The following is a 21,782-nucleotide window of genomic DNA, read 5'->3' as shown; positions in this document are numbered from 1 at the left end:
TCGATCAGGAAGTGATCAGGATCAGATTCTTAGTTATAACTGAATGATCCGAACCAAAGAATTTTCGTAGAAGAGCTCAAATTTCAATTTTCGATTGGCTAAGATGCAAAATATTGAAGCGCTAAGATGTATCGCCGTGTTTTTTTTTCTTTCGTGAGGCTCTCAGACAACAAAATGCATCGTCCTATCATCGATAGACGGATTACATTACAACAACATCTGCTAATGATCGTTCAAGTTAAGATTCTGAAGTGAAGGCAATGCGGCAATTACATACTCACCGCCACATTCTTTCAGAGATTGGACAAACCTCAAGGACGATGGATGGTTGAAAAGAGAAGAAATTCAGGGAATTCGAAACCATGCTGATTTTATAGGCACTTTGATCACCTTGACACTCCCGTCAGTTTTTCGAGCTGATCGAACGAGCGCGATTTTCATTTGCGCGAGAGTTGCCCATTAGTTTTCTTTCACCTTCACCGTGAAGGACAAGAACAGCATAAAACATTTCCTGAAAGGGCGTTGCGAAGAAGTCTGAAAATCGGGTCGGCAGTTCCCATGCGGTGCGTGTAATATCGCGTAGAATCCAGTTGCTCATGGCTCTGGTCCAATGGTTGGCGTTGAAATGTGTCAGGTACACCTTATTCTACATTTCTTGGCAAATGTGGCGATGTCTTTAACCTCCGATCGCTGTCAAAGGCCAAAGCTTTGAATCATTTCTTTCAGTTGTGTAAAGCGGGATACTCCGATCATCACTCTTTCGATTGAGCGTTCAATGACGCCGACCGCATTCTCCTCCTGATTGCGGAGTGCTCAAATTTCTGAAGCATAGGTCAAAGCAAGAAGTACAGTGGTGTTAAAGAGGTGGACACCGTATCTATTTAATCACAACCATGAACAAGACTGATGTGACATGCGAGATATAGTCGGGTCAAAACGACATTTGGCACGGACAGTTGCGCAAGCGGCTGCGCTCGAAGCGGCGCGATGGAGCGTAGCGTTTGGAATCGTATAAGGATCCTCGCTATCGCCACTCATCCCTGCAGCTGGGCACGGTCCCACCCAACCGCTGTCTCCAGCGCACTGCTTAGAGCGCAGCCGCTTGCGCACCAGTCCGTGCTTCATGTCGTTTTGATCCCACTATATCTCGTGATATGTCCGCAAGTCTTATAATATGTGCTATTTCGCGCACCCGAATCAAAAGTGTCACGGTCCGAACGGCTGCGACGCTTCTGCCGCCACGTACACACTTTCTCTGCTTGGGACACACTCGCTCTCTTCCGTTTACCCTTCATCAATCGATGATTTCCAGACAAAGAGTTTATATACAGAACAAGAAGGGCGTTTCAACGTTTCGCTTGATTGAAACGTGATTTACCAACGGAAAGGTCAATGAAGTGAAATGGGAGGACACGTACACGGTTTTTGCTCTCTAAAGATTCAAGATATGATATGGATTGATTCCATCCGTACGCTGTTGTGCTGATCTGTGCCATCTAATCAATTTGGACTAGAATTAGCTAGTCGCCGGAGCAAGCACGTAACAGAAATTGTGGTGTTGAGGCCCATGAGAGACAACAACTGTGGTAAGCACGTGATGAAGGATAAAGTGCACGGTGTTGATCAATCCCTTTTGGATGCACACACACACAGATTTGAATCCAATTTAGAATCGGAGTGTTCAAATTCCGATTAACTTCGGCATGATAGGATGTTGTATTGATTTCTGATGTGCTCTATACGAGATAGGAAGATGTTTCAGCATAATTTCTGTGGAACCTGGAGTGGGCTATTCTCAATGGGAGCGTTCAAACCTCTCCAAAGTATACGGACAAGACTTTAAGCTTCCTTTTCGATCGCCAACGGCTACACCAAATGCTCATCTCAGATTGCCTGTGCTTAGTTGTAACCGCTAACTGATCGATAACGATGGCGAATGACCCGGATATCTCATCCAAATCAGAAGACCCATCCCAGGATATAGCCCATGGCAAGCTCCAAAAAGGGTGATTTGCCGATACTGCAGCCAATGAAGTCAATTAAGGACATTGCGACCGCGGGCCAATGACAGGCTTGGTTGGCTTTGGAGCGCTTTCGAACTATCGATCATGCTGTCGCGGACCAGAACCTCTTACTGACTGCACTACGCGTGCACCAGTTCACAAACATAAAATTTCTCTTTTTTTGGATAAATTCTCTGATGTATCAATCCGCTGGAGACGCCAACGCGTTTTAGTGCAATTCGTGATCGTTGGAGTTTTGGGACGTGTGTTGCCCTACACCATGATTTCCCGGTGCCAGATGATGAGCGTTTTTATCCTCCCAGACAAGTTTGGTACCAATTTATCGACCCCGGAGGGATGAAGGTGGCTTGGTTGGCACTGGGCGGTTTCGAACCATCGACCGTGCGGCCACAGCGAAGTCTGACCGACTTAGTCTATCGTTTGTAAATGGAAGCGAGGGCGAGCCCCATAGACCCGCGGCCATCTGGACTTTAACACTGCGATATATTGTTTTAGATGGGAAATATAACACAAAATTAAGATAATAGGAGGGACACTGAATGTTACTTTGGCTAATATGGGATTCCAAGACAAAACAAAAAAAGTGGTTTGCTTATAAAATAGAAAATAATTGGAGATATATACAATCGACTTCTAAAGTAGTGTCGAGAATCTGACCTGAGTGAGAACATTTATTTAAAAAAAATACAGGAAAAACATAGTGTGAACAAAACGTCCTCAACAAAATAAACGATAGTGGTACCATTTAAAGTATATTTCCATAAAATGCACTTTATCATGTTAGTCTTTACGTTGCACAACAACAAATTAACGCTACGTTTAGTTCTTACGCAATCAAATTTTTTTTCTCGGCTCTGATATCGCTTCTACGCTTAGGATTCCCTGTGGTGCTTGTGGCAATGTTTGTTTTCATCATTGTTTTTCTGAGGATCGCCCGTAGCTGGATCCTCTTTAGTTTCTTCCTCCGGCCGATTTATATCGTCTACCGGTACATCCTCTTTAATTTTCGTCACCTTACGAGACCCATTGTGAGTCCTTGAGGCAGGTTCTTCATCTATTTTTTTCTCTACTTCTGTCTCCTCCTTAAATTTTGACTTGGACGTTGACTTGGACGGAGGGGTGGATTTTTTCCTTTTCGCGGTTCTTTTGCTAGGATCTGTTGATGTACCGTTCTCTACTCCCGCTCCTTTTTCATCTAATAAAATTTTCCTTATGTCTGTCAAAGAGGAAGTGACGCCGAGCTCTTCCTGGACAGGAGCTGTCTTAGTTGGATCTGTAACACTTTTTATGGCTGTTTTCAGGGATTTTTCAGAGTCTTCGGATCTTATTTCGTGTTTCGCCTCCTTTTGGAGACGTGGGGAAGCTGACGCTGGACGATGTGGTTTCTTGGTTGTTTGCGGAGGTTTATCCCGGATTTTCGGCTTCACCGTTGCTGTAATATTTTTGCTGGACTCTCTACAATTTTTCCTTACGGAAGGAGGATTTCTGACCTCTTGAGGCATGATTTTTTTCTTTCGAAAAGATTTTAAAGCGATGGAAATTGTGCACTTACTAGATTTCGATTTCTGCTTTCGTGCAGCTTTATCGACTCGTTTGGGTCGAGCAACGCGTTCCATGTGTGGAGTAACGGATTCACCGTTACCTGAACAATACTGTATGGATTTTCCAGAAACGAAACAAGAACCTCATATAGGATTTTAGTGCCATTAAGACCTAGAAGACCCTTTTTACCTTCATCGGTTTTTTGCTCGAATTTTACATCAATTTTTTGCTCGGATTCCGCGTCAATGTTTCGGTGAGAACCCGGAACAACTTTCTGATAGGATATCATTTCCGGAATCTCCACATTTGCTTCCAGGTTGTCTTCTATTGGATACTTAAATAATAAAAATTCTGCACATGTGATCCAACTGACTTTCCTGATAGCGATTTTTTCGTCCTGTTGTTTGTAGGGCACCAAATGACGACCGGGGCGCATTTACTTCTGGTCTACTACGCCAGAAGTTATTAATAGAAGTGAGCGCGCTTGACGCAGCGCGAGAAATCGTGCTGCTCCGAGTATAAACGGTATAAGGGTGAATGGACCAGAAGCGTTCCACATTATGGTTCTATAAGAAAAAACCTTTTAAATTTTCCTCCTAACAGCATAGGAAATTTTTCGTTGCAGAGAAGCAAAAAATCCACTCTCAGAAGGACGAAATAAATCATCTACGCATCCAGAAACTATGACAACAAAATATAGGTTAATTTCAGGAAAAAAGTTATATAAAAACACACCCGTTTCGGATTCTCTAACTTTGTTGACTTCTGGAAAAGGTTTTATATGTGATGATATTATTTATAATATGAATTGAAGAAAAGGCCAATCCCACATCTTTTGTGGTCGTTGATGTCACTGACGGAGCCGGTCCGGTTTTCCGTTCGTCCACTGTCCTCCAGGATCCCTAGACGTACGAGAGTACGGTATATCGTATACATAGAGGCGAAGCCCTATAAAAGAACTTACGTCTGCCATATTTAAACCACGTTGAGACCATGCTACCTGAAAGATTTTAGCAATAAATCTCCTCATCAGATATTTTAGAAGAAGCGAAAAAGCGACTCAGCGATTTCAATTAAATTTTATATGTACATATATATTTATTTATTCAAAAAGGGAATAAAATATGCTTTTCAAAAATTAGCAATGCTTTGTACGAAAGCCTCACTTTACCGTTATGAAACAGTGTTAAAATTGATGGAACTAAAAACTTGCAATTTTTTGCAATCTAAAAATTAGTTACCGTTTTTGAATTATGCGCCTTGAAAAGTTGGAAGGAGCTGGAAACTAAAACGTTGTTTTTTTTTCTAAATTTTCCTGAACTTATGTACTTATTATTGACAAATTAGGTCGAAGAATAAGTCGTGAACGGTTCTTTTCAAACGTAAAAATGCACGAAAAACTAAAAAGTTATTGACAAAACTTTATGTGCTACTTGATGAAGAATTTCTTCCCTCCATAAAAAAAACAGTGTTATAATTTTTTAATTTTACTGGTTCCTGTTTCTATCTCACTCATTTGTGTTTCTTGCAAAAAAAAAACCGAACAATTAATTCGATCAGTGATGTTTGTTAAGCGGAGCTTACATCTGAAACATTATATCTACGCGTTAGATCAACAGTTGGAGTAGTTTTTCGCTGTTTTTTTCCTTCCCTCGGGTTCTGCATTGAATTTGATTACGGTAGCAGATTTTTACAGTGTACGGCAACACTTTCAGTATGTCTACTGTAATGGTTGAATTGGTATTTTATGACAATAACAATGACAAGAATTGTGAACTTCTACAATACTTCTACAGTACCCCCAAAAGAATGGTTAAGGAGCGGAAGAACTTTTTTTCGTCAAATTTCGGAGAGTTCCGTGAAAATAATCAATCAATAAAGTTTAGAGCTAAATAACTACTGAAAATTTCTGGAAATAAGCTATGAGAGCAAATCCAGCTAACTCGAATAAAGAGTAGAATAGGCGAAGAATAGAATTAGAATTTTAGTAGAATTTTCTGGAGGAATTTCTCTAAATTTCTGTTCAATGTGGCAATTTGATCCTATTACATTATGGAATAACTCTATTATTTTTTCTAATAAGTTAGAAAAAATATTACGTGCCCTCTTGAGGATATCTCTTGACGATCTGAGTACTGGCATAAATTTCACTCCTTGTGGTATTCCAAATAGCTAAAATCGTATATATTAAATAGAATTTTTGGCGAAAAAAATGAAATTTCATTAGAAAATGTAATAAGAAAAAAAAGAAGAAATATTCTGCTCTTCTTCTTATTCTTCACTGTTCTTACGTGATAGAGAACACTATCGACGGGAATCCATTTAACCTAGAAAGAAATTTCGAATTTAAAATTTATAACATACACTATTTAAATCATTTATTTAAAGTAGACTAGGGTGCGCACCTTTCGAGAGTGTCGATTTGGCGGTAATGGTGTCATGATCTCAAAACAGAAAAAAAATTAATTTTTTCTCATAATAAATGAGTGAATCACAGTTTACCACAGCCGATTCTGCGTCAATACCCGGAATGACGAGTTCCTGTTGCGTACTAACTTTCTTTGACTTCTCCCATTCCTAAAAAAAATAGTGGTAGTATGATTTTGGAGATTAAAATTCAGAACGAATTGTACAGTACCCAAATGAATGGCCCAGAAAAACTCGACCATTCAGATATTCGGTGAGAATTACGCATTCGAATCTGTTCAATCTTGTTTATTCACGGCTTAATTATACTTGAATATTAGAGCGCAGTATTATACGGGTTACTCTGCCGGTGTCAATATTCCAACTAACATTTAGAGGAGAACGTATTCGGATCGATTTGATCGATCGATTATTTGAAAATTTCAGCAATCAATCAATCGCGATCGATTATTTTCACACTTTTTGGGTACGGTGCCGCTTATACACTTGGGTTTAAAACAAAACCTTTATTGACTGATTAAATACTATTGAAAATAGTAATTAATGATTATTAAAAACAACAAAATATATTTTTTCTAAAATTTGTACCGTTGGAAAGTTGACTATCGAAAAATATTTGTTGCTAAATATGCTGCTTTACCTGTACAGTACGGGGACTCGACGGAATACAAATTTTAAATGAAAATTTAGAAATTAAAATTCAGAAAAGTTGAGATTAAAATTTAATGGAAATTTTTGAAATAGAATTTCTTTTGTTCTGTTTGTTGAGGTTCATATTAACTACTTTTTAATTTTGTACACTGAAAATTGTATCGTTTTATATTTTAGCTATTAGTAAGCATTAAAAAAAACATATACTTAAATACTAAACTAAAACTGAACACATAACACTACTAAAACTACAGTAACTACTATTAAAATCAAACGTAAACATACTTATGGTAAACATTATAATCAGTGCAGGACTCATAGTAGAGAAGAAGAAAGAGAAAAAGAAAAAGAAAAAAGTAAGAAAAGAAGAAAAACTCGTCACTTATACTCACGTCATACTGTGTTTTGTCTACCGCGAGACTGGATTTCTTTTGTCTAAAGATTCCTTCACTTTCCATAGATTCAGCCTGTTAAAAAATAATTGTTTGAAAAAAAATATCAAGCAAAAAAAATCAAGCAATAAAAATATCAATTTCAAGCAAGTCGGAAAATTATTTTCAAGCGGAAAATGCTAGTACCACTAGACTCAGCCAAATAAATATTAATGAAATTTAAAATTGTACTGTAGTTAGTATGGTAAACAAAAATAAAACGAACCTTTTCCTTCGCGTAGCTGAACAGGAACGTTGTAGCTTCGAAAAGCGCCGTGTAGATGGTGAATGAACCAATCGCAGTCAGCACTTGGAATTTTTTTTTACCTCCATGATGCGATTTAAAGAAAAAAATTAATTGAAGATGTAATCTTACGGCATGCCACCCAAAGTCCTTGAGCGGGTACAGCAATGATATTGCATAAATAGAAACCAATATCGTTCCAAATTGCCATTAATGACTGACATTGCGGAGATAAATCGTTCATAGTCCTCTACAAATAAGAGAGAGAAAAAAAAATAATCGGGAAAAACATATGGAGACATTATTACTAGCAATTATACTGTCGCTAGTGTCTATGTTTACGCGAAAGACCGCGACGCGTCTGCCACAACTCGCGCACTTTCTCTCTTTCCCACACTCTCTGTTCCCTGAGGCTCCTGCTCCGAGTGAATGCGTTCGCCAGAGTAAACATAAGTACTGACTTTTATCGAACGATCTTCTTCCAAGAAACACACCAAGACAATAAATAAATAATAAGAATTCAATAAAAATTATTTAATCAGAATTTTTTTTCAACTTGAAACTCGAAATTTGGCCTCTAAAAACTGTTTTGAAATCGAGGATAAAAATATCGAAATTGATCGCTGTCTGGAAGGCCGCTACGCGGTTTGAAACAAAATTCAAAAAAAAAAAATAAAAATTTTAAAAAATTAAAATTTGATTTAAATTCCGTAAAATTGTGGCAGATGTGAAATATTTTTCTTCTAACCGTACTATAAGTGATATTTTATGCTGTTATCCTTTTCCAGAGCTCAAAAAAATTAGCTCAAACCGAAAGAGGTAAGTTCAAAACAAAGAGCTCAACTTTGTTGCTACAGTATCCAAAAGAGTATACGATTTGTGACATATTTTTTGAGAGTTTGACAATTGAACAATTTCATAGTGGATTTGTTTGTTTCTCTGCAATGGAAAAATTTCTTTTTTTTAGAAGGAAAATTTGAAAGGTCCTAATACGGCAAAATACGAATATGCCACGGTTATTCGAGCGAAAACGTACCCAGTGTGAATACACCACTGAAAACGTTGGTCGCATCTCGTTTTGAAGTGAAATTCAAAAAAAAAAGAAGAAAAATAGAGAATAAAGAGGATTTTGAAAGATAACAATTAAAAAATAACAAAACAAAATAACAATTATGCAGTCGTTTATACTCTGCTCACGAACGCTCGATAAATCCCTAACCAAAAGTTTCGCCACCGCCTCAATTATCGCTTCCTCGACACGTTTCAGATGAGTCTGGATATCCACCGAGAATCTGTCTCGTCTACTTCTCGACGCTAAATCTGTCACCTGAAAAAACTGAGAATTTAGGTGTGGTTCGGAAAAGTTGAGAAAAAAGGGGTGAAATTGAAATTACGGAAAAAAAACCATGAAAATTATAATTATGAAATTGGGATAATGAAATATAAAAATTTAAGCAGCCCCGTAACCGCTTAGATCTCACCAATTCTCCACATTCTACGAGTGCCGTATTCAAACGAACAGTGTTGTTGAGAACTTTTCCAGCCGATTTTTCCAATTGTTCCACTAAAATTTTATCTCGATGACGTCAACCATTGAAAAACAAGTAGAACGTACCGTAAAAAGTATGGATTGATGGGTCTTGAAATCTTCGAAGTTGTTGGAAAGAACTATTAAAGTTCTGTGACGATTCCTGCAAAAAGTTTTCGATCGTAAAGAACTTGTCTTCAAAGCCACGCCCACGATAAATCAAATTCAATCAATCAAATAATATATGGATCAATTTAGATCCGGAAATAAGGTTACAATGCATGCTATTCGAATATTGATTGATTTCAATAAGCTTCAAGGATAAATTGCTGATTGTGCTGCAGATAGGCCTGGGTTAGGGAGGTGATTTATCGAAAAACGTGGTCAGCCATCAATCTAAGAAATCTTTGCGCGGTTGATCAATCAAAAATCAATATGCGTAGGAGGAATAGTCCGGGGAAACGGTTATTGTTGAGTTCACTCTGATGATGGAAAGAGGTCTGGGCATACTTTATAAGGATCAGAGCAGAAGTAGGAAGCATTCGAATTTGAGGTCCGTTGACCGCAAAAGTGCAAAACATTCGGATCAATTTATTCAACGAGACAACTCTTTACGCCCATAGAATTGACGGAATGGAATGTCGTAAAGCGGAGTTCATCGTTTGGTCTGATGGCTTTAAGTCGGTGGAAGAAATTACATAAGTGGATAGCTAGTTTTTTTTTACTAGTTCTTTTTCTCCCTAATTCCATTTCGTCAATCCAAGAGGTGTAAAGAGTTGCTTCGTTACAGTAAATTGATGAGTCGAGCGTTGCTGATTCCTCTGATTTCTGGATTCGTGAATGATTTTCCGCGTTTTTTTTCGGGGAGTATCTATGACCTGCGGCCCGAAAGCTATTTGCCACCAGAGAGATCCCAACAACGAAAATTCTCCTGAGCAATTTTCCAAACGATGCGATTACAGATTTACAGATCGCTTCATGCGTATTGAGGCGTTAACTTCTAGTTATATTTATTTTTATTATTCTGCTCGTTTTCTCTTGTCCTTTAATTTTTTTTTGGTTGACGTAGTGAAATAAGTAGCTGACAAAAATGTGAAGTGTTTGATATTTCAGAATTTATACATCAGGTCCCATTTCGATAGTTCTTTTACCACCTGATCAGTACTTCTAAAGAGATATTATAGCGGATATTTGATCCGGATCGATTCAAACTGCGAGATTTTATGGAAATTTCTATCGTATCTATCAGAAATATTTCCTATGACTGTATTGAATTGCGAAATATAAAGTTTTTAAAAGAAATAAAATTAGGGAGAACTGCAGCTAAGAGGCGGACGGACGTTAATCTTCGAGGCAGTTTTCTTCAAATTCTCGGCGATTTCACTGCTTAAATGAAAATTTCGAAGCCGTCGTCGAAAACTGGTCTTTCTCAGATCTGATAATTTCTGAAGAGATTCCATCACAATTTTGAAACGATGGCAAAAAGTAATCTGTGCATTTCGGAAGCTGCTACCGTATCTCACCTTTCCTACTTCTTTACGTGCCCAAATTTTGTCACCTTCGATCGCGTCAAAAAATGAGAAACCGTTCTTGCATTTGTAGAATGTGTCGCTAAATTAGTTACATTTTCTATAGGATTGTTCTGTTTCTTTTTCTTTTCTCCAATTTCCTAACATCCTTTGCAATGAACAACCATTTCTTTATTTGTCTTACAACACAGTCACAGGCTGGAAGTGTCGTGTCGGCCTGACTCGTTATGTTCTCGAAGGTGGTATAATTTTTCGATCTACTTAAGCGCGGCGTATCAAGAAATTGATGTAGTGTGGAAATCTGATAGAAAAAATCATACACTTAGAATCACAAATATGAATGTGGCCTCGCTCAATTCTTCATAATAGTCCTGCAATACGGTGTGGGAACGGCGTTTTTTTCCTACGAGATGCGTTAGAACGCGCCTTCTTGTGCATGCTGCTGTCCGCTCAGCAGACTATTCATTGGTTTCACATTGAGAGGCTGTTGAAAAAATCTCGATGATGCTCGACCGGTCGCTTGTGGGTGTGGCGCGTGCTTGGGGATGATGCGTTCTAACGTATCTCGTAGGAATTAAAGCGGCTTCCACGCCGTCTTTCGGGACTATTATGAAAAACTGAGCGGAGCCACGCTCATATGCGTGATCCACACTTCAAACCTTATGTTTTCCATCACATTTCTGCACCGCGAAAATTTCGTGATAAACTGCCTTTAGGCATGATTGAGATTACTTCATAGTCGTATTAGTAACGAAATCTTTTTCTGTTTCCGCCTGTACATCGGTCTGTCGATTAACTCCTCACTGAAGCGCGAGAGACAGCTTAAAAACATCACCCCACGAATCTGGGGTGGTGCGGGTTTCACGTGGGTTATGCCGATACTTGGTCGTAGATTATAGAGAGAAGGGTAACTCCTTCCATTCCTTCCTAACTGCCGCAAAAAACAGCCCGGAAGATGCGGCGCGTGCACAACACTGGCGCGCTCCAATCGAACTCGTTATAGAAATTAGCGCGCCGGAACGCTCGAGGCCGTACCTTCTAGACCATTTTGAACGGCAATTAAGTAGAAATGGACAGAATCATCCTTCTCTCCATAATCTATGACCCCGTGTATGTCGTGCCCAGCACGACTTTCTGGCCGGCATCCTTTCCCAGATGGCGTGCGGGAAATATTGCCATCAAAAATGTATTACGGTAGCGTTCTGGCGCCAGCCGCAGTATATAAGGGCTGGGTCCGAGCACTCGGAGTGCAGTTCCTTTTTCGTTCCATTGTGGTGTCGTTCTTTTATGTTCGCGTATTTGATCGATTAGCACATGCCACCACAGTTATCTGAATTCTACTATCTACCACCACCATTCACCACTTGTACCCACCTATATCCACTATCCATGAATCCGGACCGCGTCCACTATCCACCTAACCGCCGAAAACCACAACCGCTCAGCCATTTGGCAGGCCCGTCATCGATCCACCTTTTCATGTCGTGTATTTATCTTTGCCATGTGTTGTCGATATTAAGATAAACCAGCATATTTGGCCACTTGTGCCGCATTATAATCATAGGCCGTAAGGTTGGGGGTGGAATCGGGGAGTAGCCCGAGGCCTCCGAAGGGGAAATCAGAGCAGGGGTATGGGACCCTGAGCGCGACTCCGCAGGGTTCCGCTAGGTCGCGATGTGGTGGCTAGCCCAGCGCGGACTTCTCCGGATTCGGGCAGTCGTCCTCGGGGCGATGCCTGTCGCCCCTCTTCGGAGCGGAACCGGGGCACGCACTTAATAGTTAAAATTAATAATTAAAAAACGTACTGCATATTAAGCTTAATATTGTTGTTCTTGCTGAAGTTGCTTTTAAAGGACCTCGGTGGTAGAGCATACAGAAGACGAACATCATGATCCTCAAATAATCCCATACACAAAAACATGGATATGAACGCAATCACAAAGCATGCACTGAAAATTGAATATAATCTTTGTTGTCAGTTAAAAAAATATCTGAATGCCATAGACGAATGTATTTTATGAGAAAAACAGTTAGTGCGTACAGTATCTTCTCCTTCTTTACTCATTTTATTTCACATAACTTATGTTTATTTTTATTTATATTTATTTATTTTATTACTTTATTTTATTTACCTACTATTTGTTTGTTTTAATATATTTTTGTTTTAATATTAGAAAACTCACGCGACCATCAAAAACAACAACGAGGTGACAAGCAACGCTAAATATCCGCCCAAGCTTAGAATCCTTGCTCCAAGGTCGGATATCATATTTCGTATGGGGAACTCCTGGTCTGATTCGTTGCTAAAAATATTCCCCAGACACCTGGAAATGTCCAGAAAGAGGACATCAGAAGAAAATCCATTTCAGTGAAATAACTTATAATTGACAAATGAATCACAATTAATAGGTAATTAATTGTAGTTTAATTAACAGAACCAATATTCTATAATTATTGTCACCTGAAGAATAGGAATGCCAGGCCTAAAGCGGACAGTAGGACAAGTGTCAGTGGGAGTACTAGAATCACTATAATGTATTTGTTCGACTTTTCAACATAATCCTGCAAAAGAATATCATAGTCGGATTTTTCGAATCTTAAAAAGACCTGAAATCGAAACGACAACTGGATACCAGCCAAAAAAATAGGGATTTTGAAAATTCAAAAATTTGCAGAAACCCAAATCATACAATGGGCTTAATAATTCGTTGAGAACCACTCGTCATGTGTTTTTGACACTAAGTCAAAAAATGATCGAAAATGGACGCAAATTGGTTCCAAGTCCCTAATAATTCACAGTTTCGGCAAATATAAGTCGAAATTCTGTCTGCTCGCGGTGCCTTGGAATGAATAGAATTTAACTTTGATTAAATTTAACCAGTGTGAAATGTAGGTGAGTCCTTGGAGCATATTCCCCTCAGTCATCCTTCATTTAGGCAGATGTGTTTTTCGTCGGAAGGATTTTGTTTTGACGTCATAAATTCCTTAGCATTTCCATACTTATGAAGGATAAGTAGTAATATAAATTCCCTTTAATTTAATTCCTTCGATAAAGTCGTCAAAGCTCCCTCGCCTCCATACGTTCCAGAAAACATGGTGACCCTGATTGGTTTAGGCCACGCAACCAGGTTATCGAACGTACACTCCAGGAAGCTGTATAGCCTGCAGAGATGTATGCCGCAAGTCTCCCAGATTGAAAAAAAGAGAAGAAGTGAAAAAAGGATGCTCTCGTCCAGCACATCCAACTAAAGCCAACACTTGATAGTTCAAATTCTTTAAAAAACCTGGAACGTATCCGTTTCGTCACGGTGAACTGCCGATCGTTGTCGAACCCCAAAAAGCCGCATTCCACAGACTACTGCGGAGTCCGGAGGCACCGTTTGTTGCATGGCAGAAGCATCTAGAAACGGTTACGAAACCCTAGTGTAGAAATTCGTATCTTACCGTCTTCGTACGATAACGACACCGTTAAAGGCACCGTAACACATAACTAGCGAGGTTGGGTGTTTCTGTCGGCAAATATAGAGTTGTAGATCAGAAGTGGGAGCGCGGACGCACAGTTCCCCATAATCATCGTAGGAAACGACAACGTGGGAAACACTTTAGCCCCTACGAGGCACGTTAGAACGCGCCACCTTTGCACACGCTTCGGTTCCCTCATGAGCTTATTAATGACTTTACTTGGACGGAGTGAGCTGAGAAGACTTCATTGATTCTCGATCGCTCGCAAATGCAGCGTGTATGCAAGGGAAGCGCGTTCTAACGTACCTCGTAAAAATAAAAGTCATTTCCCACGCCCCTTTTTAGGGCGAGTAGGAAGAATTGACCGTGACAACGCCCATATTCGTAATATAGAAAATAAGCCCTATAATTGCCCACAGGTGCCTCAACATTTACATCTTCGTGATACGTTGCCTTTAACTCTGCATCGTAAAGCAATATAAGTATACAACATCAACGAAAACCGCTAAAAAAAACAACAACAAGAAATCCTCCTATGATAAATACTACTCGTTGATCCCTAAGAGAGTCAGCCAGCAGAAATTCACATTCGGAATTGATGCGAATACGAAAAGCAATAATCCGATTTGCTTGGAATACGGTATTATCTTGCGGACCAAATATCGAACAACGTTAACCCGCGTCTCTTTGACCTGTGTGATTTGACAAACATCGACAACATTTCCTCTTTCAAGGAGGAACCATCGAGGAAAAATTAGCAGCGGTGGAGAATCTCGATTGCATCGTAGCATTTCCTCGACTACTCCTCAAAGTGTGTAGAAAATTTTATTACGATAACACGGGTGAGGGCGAGTGTAGTGTAACGGTTAGAGGTTCCGCTTCCTGCACGATCGATCGGAGGGGATCGAATCCGCTCTAATGCTCACCAAGCCTTTCATCCCTTCGGAGTCGATAAATTGGTACCAGACTTGTCTGGGAGGATAAAAACACTGACCTGGCACATCTGGTAGCCCCGCAGACCATAGACCAGGTACACGCCGTAAACCTCAAACGATTCTGAATTGAAGTGAACGTAGGGTCGCATCCCAAGCGGATTGATTAACGCCAGACACTTTATCACAGACACACACACACTTAACACCGGCGAATGACCAACGGCGAAAAGCCACAGAATGTTGTCCTGTAGTAGACGTGGTCCTTAAATCTTTGCCGCTTCGGTCACATAACGGAGGACCACCAGGCCGCCTTTTTCAAGGTGCTCTGAAGACTCGTCTAAGGCCAGTCTGAACGCCCGGCTAACGTCGAACATCACAATTCTTCTGGTGCTCGTTTTGCTATTTGTATCTTTCTATTTTGAGGCTTTCTTCGTTCTTTTCTTTATAGCATTCATGAAATGGAATGATGATTTCACGGTTTTCTTCTTTACTGCGTCAGTACTACTTTGGAGAGTATTCAAACTTGATTTCATACTTATATTCCCTTGGTACCGTTACAATTTGAAAATATTATTCGAAGTGGGAGTTTTTCTCCTCTTTTCACTAACTCGACGTCGTGGGACCCAACTGGCCTCATTTTACCGCTCTGCTCCGCTCTACTAGTGGCTTCCTATCCACTGAACGTCGTTCTACCCGTCTTACTACTTTCTAAAACTTCTAGAACACAAACACAAGCACACGTGACAGAATTAGCTCGTTATTATATAGCATGATGATAGATTTAGTATCAAACTCTAATTCATAGGTCTACCGAATCCTAGATTTTGGCTTTTTGGAACGTTTGGGGTTTTTTTTCCTATACGAATCCCACAATCCGAAACCAACTAACGTGTTCTTGTAGAATTCGATAGAGAACTTTCCGAGACTCTTCCGATTGTTGATTAACGGCATTCACTATCTGGAAAAAAATCGTTCCATGCCATAAACGTACACTTTCGTGAAAAAACATTATTCTCACCGCTTCCAGTGTCATCTCGTAAACAGACAACTCTGATAGCATAGTAGATTTTTGTTGATTCATTTGTCCAATTGACGTATTAAGCTAAACGTGGATTTAGGGTTTTTGGAACGTTTGCAGTTTTTTCCTCTCAAAGACAAAGAAAATTAAAAGGATAATGGAAATAGCTTGCATCTTTTCCCAACAAAACCAGCCGGTCTCGAGTGTCATTAAGAGCGTCTCGGATCGATTCCATTCCCACAGTGAGTGTTTTTAACTAAATTATCCAATTTTGAGTAAAATACATACGTAGTTCTCAAAAATCGCGGAATATGTCATCAAATTATTTTTGAAAAAAAAACTCGACATATGTGTACTGAAATTAACAGATTGAGGATTTTTTCTTTGTCCTCACATAGTAGATTGGGTGCTGTATAAATTTTAATTTCTTCTTAATTTTCATTGAAGCAACATAATACAAAATTAACAATGCTGGGATCTCTTCGAGAAAAGCTAGAGATGTGAATTACGAGTATGAGTGTGGGTTCACGTCCAATTCAATCATTTGCTCTGAAAAACGGCGTGGGAGACGGGCATTCTGCACGAATTTTTCTACGAGGCACCTTATAACGCTGCCTTGGTATTCGCGTCGATTTACTCAGCAGGATAACCATTGGTTTTACTTGAATAGATCGTTGAGAATTCCTATTGAATACCGTCTGTTCGCTTCCAGACGAGGCGGGTGTACTACGGGATTAGGGCGTTTGATGGTACCTCGTAGAAAAATTTGAACTCGTGGGCCGTTTCCCACGTCGTTAATGAATTGAGCGTGAGCACTCTTATATTCGCAATCTACACAACTAACCTCATCTTTTCCTGGGAAGATTCCAACATAGTCGACCTCTGGAATACCGACTTTAACACAATGGGAAAAATGGGAAAAATCTTCTTTATCGCAGAAGATTACTGCTCCAATTATGCTTAGGGGGAGTACTGACACCTTTTCCGTTCTACTCAAAGTGACTGTCGAAGATATGATGGAAGTCGGTTCATAGTGTATCCAGATAGGAGGAGAATAACTTACAATTACGATGCGTAAGTCGCTACACCCTTATATAACTAACTTCTCGGCGAACTTGATTACCTCTAGTCTTTGATCATATGCAAGCGGATGTATCCACGGTTCCGCTTTTTTTTTTGTTTTTTCACCGCAACATGGTTTATTTTGCTCTGTTTCATTACATGTATGTACATATGACTCAATTCATGCAAATCGTCAAATTTTCTTCAATTCAGCTATTTTTGTTTTTAAATTTTTTTCCCAAAAAAACCCTCCCCCAAAAAAAACCCCCTGTTTTTTTTTTTCCCCTTCCCCCCCCCCCCAAATTTTTTTTTTTTTTTTTTTTTTTTTTTTTTTTTTTTTTTTTTTTTTTTAAAAAAAAAAAAAAACTGGGAACAAGGTATAACATCTTGAGAAGTGAAAAGGTGGACCGCAGCAAAGCAGGGAGAGCCACGCCCTCGCATAAAGCTTTGGTGGCTCGCGGCTGGTGCTAGTCGGCATGGTCCATATTGTATTCTCCGTCAAATAAGTAGTAGAGTCCATACGAGTCCCCACCTTCTTCAAGATAATGTGGTATGTCATAATAGAGAGGCCAATAAACATGCAATGTAACAGTACTGGGGCAGGAGATGACTTACGAAAGACAGGCGGCCGAGCGAACCCCTTTAACGCGAGACAGAACCCCGACTGGCAACAAACTTTTATCAAGCACCGGAGTTCACTCATTAAATTTCATTTCATTAAATTCACAAAGTAGAATGAGAAAGAGGGAATAATGAAAGAAAATATGCACGGTCTAGGCGTAATGTACTCGATTCTGGAAGCCCAGGAAGTACCATGTTGGTAAAGCGTAAAAAATTTTAGGATCCAAAAGTTTAAAAAAAGCAGAACACTTAGGAGAAAAATTACTGCCAGCTCACCAAATCGTTCGTGGCATTGCTTAAGAATTTCAGATCATAAAGTGGAATATTGTTTGTTTTCATTAAACCATTCATAAAATTAAGATCACTTCGAATTTCTTCTTCAATTTCGAATACCTGAACGGGTTTAAAACATAAAATCACCAGTTTTTAATGATCATCTAGTTAAATGAGCACCTTAATCACTGGTTGTGGATTGATTCTCCAACGTAGGCTATAGAGTATGCTAGTGATTCCCGCTATGAACTGATCGATCTCGTAGCGTAGCAATTTTTCACCTTCATCAAAATTACATCGAAGATTTGTCGCGAATTCTGCCACAAAATTACGGATATCTGAACACCGGGAAGTCTGTTATTATTGTTTATTTTATTTTTACTCTTTTACCATCACTATTATTTTTACTTTTATTTATTAGCAACCAAAAATATGCTCGAAGAACAATTGGCCATGCATTTTCGCAACAATTATACCTCAGAGCTTATTTTAGAAATCTTTGAAAGTAGATTAGAAAAGATTTTGTAGAAAAAAAATGAATTTGTTGGTTTTCCTTTAGGTTACGATCAGTGGAGAAAAGAAAAATAGTTTCTATGTGAAAAATAAAATAATAAAATAGTGAATATTGAACATATAATATTAAAGAATATGACATTAATTAACATTAAATAGCTAAAATTGCAGTAATTAAATAATTTAATACAATATTGAAGTATTGAAAAAATTCCACTATGCAATCGACATGATTTTACAGCATTCAGCGTGGACACGTCCCAAAACCTTCACTCGGCTCACTAAGAGAAGTCACCTGATCTCTCAGTTTATCGATTTGCACAAGTGATTGCCGAAAAGGATAGGTGTTTCTCGCGCACGTTTTTCCCGGATCAAGAGATCCAGAAAATTGCAGAACTTTCTCTAATGGATTTTGCGATATAATTTTATCTCTAGATTTACGGGAACTCTTTTTTTGTTCATGTGTTTTCTGCCTCATTGAGGAGGAGTATGGAGAATAAGTAGTGACTGTTTTAGTGGAAAAACCCCTAATGCATTTAATTTCCCAGCAAAAAAGCAAGGAACTCGAAAAAGTTGTCTTTTTCTTTGAAAACTAGGAAAGAATCCAGAAAAAGACGAATAGAACGGTCTAATTGTCTAGATTTGACCAAAAAATCATGGACACTTACCCTCCGAAGACTTGTTCAGCTGTACAGGTAATATGGTCAAAGCACTACGTATATACATGACACTATTTGTAAACAAATACGCTCCGACGCATGCCATAAATAAACAAAAAACAAAAGAAAGCATAGCACATGTAATAGTACGTTTACTGGGCATACGCTAGAAAAACAAATCCGGAATTCGAAAATTTGAAAAAAAAATCCTTGGAACCATAAAAACCCCTTGCCTTGTCTCCACCGAAAAAATTACACGTGAAAGCAAGAAGACAAGAAATAAGAAGAATGGCTGAGATAAGGAGGCTGGCAACGACCACCAATAAAATATATCCCTGGAAAAATTGCAAAAAAAAGAAATTGATCGGCGAGAGAAAAAAAACCGAAACGTGGATTCGAACGAACATTTCGAAACACATCCCCCAATATAAAAATTGATGTTTCTTTAGGATCATTGATCATTCTGGCAACGCGCTGAAATCACCAATATTATCGATTTTTTCGATGAAGTAAATGAAATGGTCTATACGATAGCGGATAAGAGGATATCACTCTATTTGTGCGAATTTGAGTTGGCTCGGAACATTAGAGCGGTTGATTGATTGATTGATTGATTTGATTGCCTGAGCTATGGATTAAAAAAAAGGGACGCATCTAAGAACGGGACAAACGGATCGAGTTCACATCAATACCCATGGGTTTTGATCTGGGGAGTAGATCATAGGATCTAGCTAGTAAAGTCCTTTCAAGCTCGAGGTTAAGATTTGAGATGAGAAATATTAACTTTCTTCACATACGATCTGGATTAGTCTACGGTGCATTCATCGAGAACGTTATCTGCTTGGATTCACTGCTTAATCCGTGATGGGACCTGGGAGGGCGGAATTCACCTAAAAATTTTCGGCTCCCTTCTTGTGCGGTCGGATCAGAGCGACTTGCGAAGCTCGATGCAGTTGTATACGCGTGATGGTAGGGCTAGCGGCTCGGATCAAGACGGGGCCATCGTATGATCTCCAGGAATGAGTAGCGTTAGCAAGAGTCCCAGCGCACGCTCCTTACCGCTGCGCTCTTCCGCAACGCACCGACCGGCGCCGCTTACGCAATCGTGCCGAGGTTCAGGTCGTTTTGACCCGACTACATTAAAGGATGCATTACTAGGATCGGGAGATGCGGGTCAGAATACTCATCTGAATGGAATAATGCAGACAAAACCTTTTACTGATAATGATGTGGTCAGTTTCATTACGATATCTCCACCACGTGATTCTCACGCGCAGCGCAGAGGAGGTGCGTACGTGTTGCGGCGTACGCGTCACGGTCATCCGCGTCAACAACAGTAAGTGCACGATTTTTATCCTTAAACATGCGGCTCCTCGTTATATCTGACATCTTAGCAGATTAGTTTTTGTGATCTACCGGTTTTTGTGCGCTAAATCTCACAGATTTAACTTATGCGAATAAGTACAGTAACCTACAGTGATCGTAGCATCGTCCACATCCTTGACGATAAAACGCATCAGAGTCGCCGTATAATTGTAGAAAGGAGCCAAATCACCGTAAGCACGCTGCGAATACGTGTGATTTGTCGCCGCCGGTTCAGCACACACTAAAACGGACGGGATTTTTCCGTAGGATTAGGCCACCGACCTAACTTCCAGAATAACGGCTGGATAACCTGCTGGAGCACTATGGTTCCTAGACATCACATTGCTTGACCTGATCTAAGGAATAAACCTTACCTGAGCGGATTATCGGATTTATACCCAACTACATACCAGGATAATCACGATAAATACGAAATGTTTTCATGTTACAGTTGTTTTTTTCAGCAAAAGGTCCCAGGAAACAAAAAAAATAAATTTAGTAGAAAGTATATGTATAAAATTAATGGGTGTAATAATAATACAAAAAGTAATATAACAATGTAAATTAATAATTTAATTTAATAGTTTAATAAAATAAAGTTCAAATTTAATTTTTCAAATTCAAAAATCAAATTAATTCAAAATTTCTAGAAGCGACCAAAATAATGAAATAACAATTAGTAAATAATAACAATTAATAACAATTATTAAAAACGTTTGGGAATGCAGGTAAGTCCAAATACTTAGGAAATTTGAAAATTTTAATTTTTCTAATAAATAAATATTATACTATATATTGGTACTGATTAATATAATGGTGTAATATTAATATATATGTAAAATTTTACTAATACTAATATTGCAGTACTAATATCGGTGAGCTGGAGGATTTTTCTGGTGCAGAAGAGAAATTCCTGTAAGAAATTAGTAGAGGAAAACTTAAGTGAAAATTAACGAAAGGTTTTTTTTTTTTGAGATTTCATGTATTTTTTTCTCAATGCAATTTATTAAATCGAATGTTTTCTTTCATTTCACATAGGTAACAGATGTTTCTATTTGTTCTCAAGATCTCTGTTTTTTTAAAAATAAGAACTGATTGCGCGAAAAAATTATAAAGAATTCGCGGATCAAGCACTTGGAAAAAATCCATTTAAATACCTATCACTTTTTTAATTACTTTTTTAATTCAGTTTCTTTTTTTAGTTCAATTACTTCTTTTTCCATAAAAACCAGTAGCATTTTTTCTGTTCTAATAGGTTGCAGGACTACATGGATTACGGTAAGCATCCGGATTTTTGCCGCTCTGCATACGCCTCCATGTCTACAAACGAAAAAATCGCACAACTCATTCCAGACGTCATTAAAAACGCGTAAATCATCGCCTTAGTCGAGTGACACGGGCGAAACCGGTGTTTTGTGTTCGGCGTGTGCTGGTGGTGCTTCACCAGCCCACCCCCGCAATAGAACGGACCATCAAGCTTAATGGCCATGCGCTGCTG

At 39.0% G+C, this 21,782-nt stretch overlaps 1 protein-coding gene across 1 annotated transcript; it reads right to left on the bottom strand.

The window, feature by feature from the left end:
* Window positions 1-2,896: 2,896 nt before the first annotated feature.
* On the bottom strand, window positions 2,897-20,622 carry RB195_012339 (uncharacterized protein; the record flags this gene model as incomplete). The annotated part of the gene is made up of 31 exons (XM_064194146.1): window positions 2,897-3,456; window positions 3,577-3,666; window positions 3,756-3,900; window positions 4,302-4,331; window positions 4,397-4,468; window positions 4,531-4,562; window positions 5,666-5,738; window positions 5,858-5,893; window positions 5,972-6,010; window positions 6,069-6,143; window positions 7,037-7,111; window positions 7,302-7,384; window positions 7,452-7,569; window positions 8,539-8,646; window positions 8,801-8,883; window positions 8,935-9,010; window positions 10,188-10,292; window positions 10,371-10,458; window positions 12,182-12,325; window positions 12,560-12,700; window positions 12,838-12,938; window positions 15,663-15,731; window positions 15,792-15,875; window positions 15,964-16,047; window positions 17,751-17,867; window positions 17,928-18,085; window positions 18,929-19,085; window positions 19,153-19,254; window positions 19,325-19,393; window positions 20,395-20,525; window positions 20,595-20,622. 31 exons carry the CDS (start codon window positions 20,620-20,622, stop codon window positions 2,897-2,899), a joined length of 3,273 nt encoding a protein of 1,090 aa, XP_064051729.1.
* Window positions 20,623-21,782: the final 1,160 nt, after the last annotated feature.

Source organism: Necator americanus, chromosome III (assembly GCF_031761385.1).
Source record: "Necator americanus strain Aroian chromosome III, whole genome shotgun sequence".
Taxonomy (NCBI): domain Eukaryota; kingdom Metazoa; phylum Nematoda; class Chromadorea; order Rhabditida; family Ancylostomatidae; genus Necator; species Necator americanus.
Note: the sequence above shows the minus strand (reverse complement) of the source record. Positions and strands in the feature narration are given on the sequence as shown.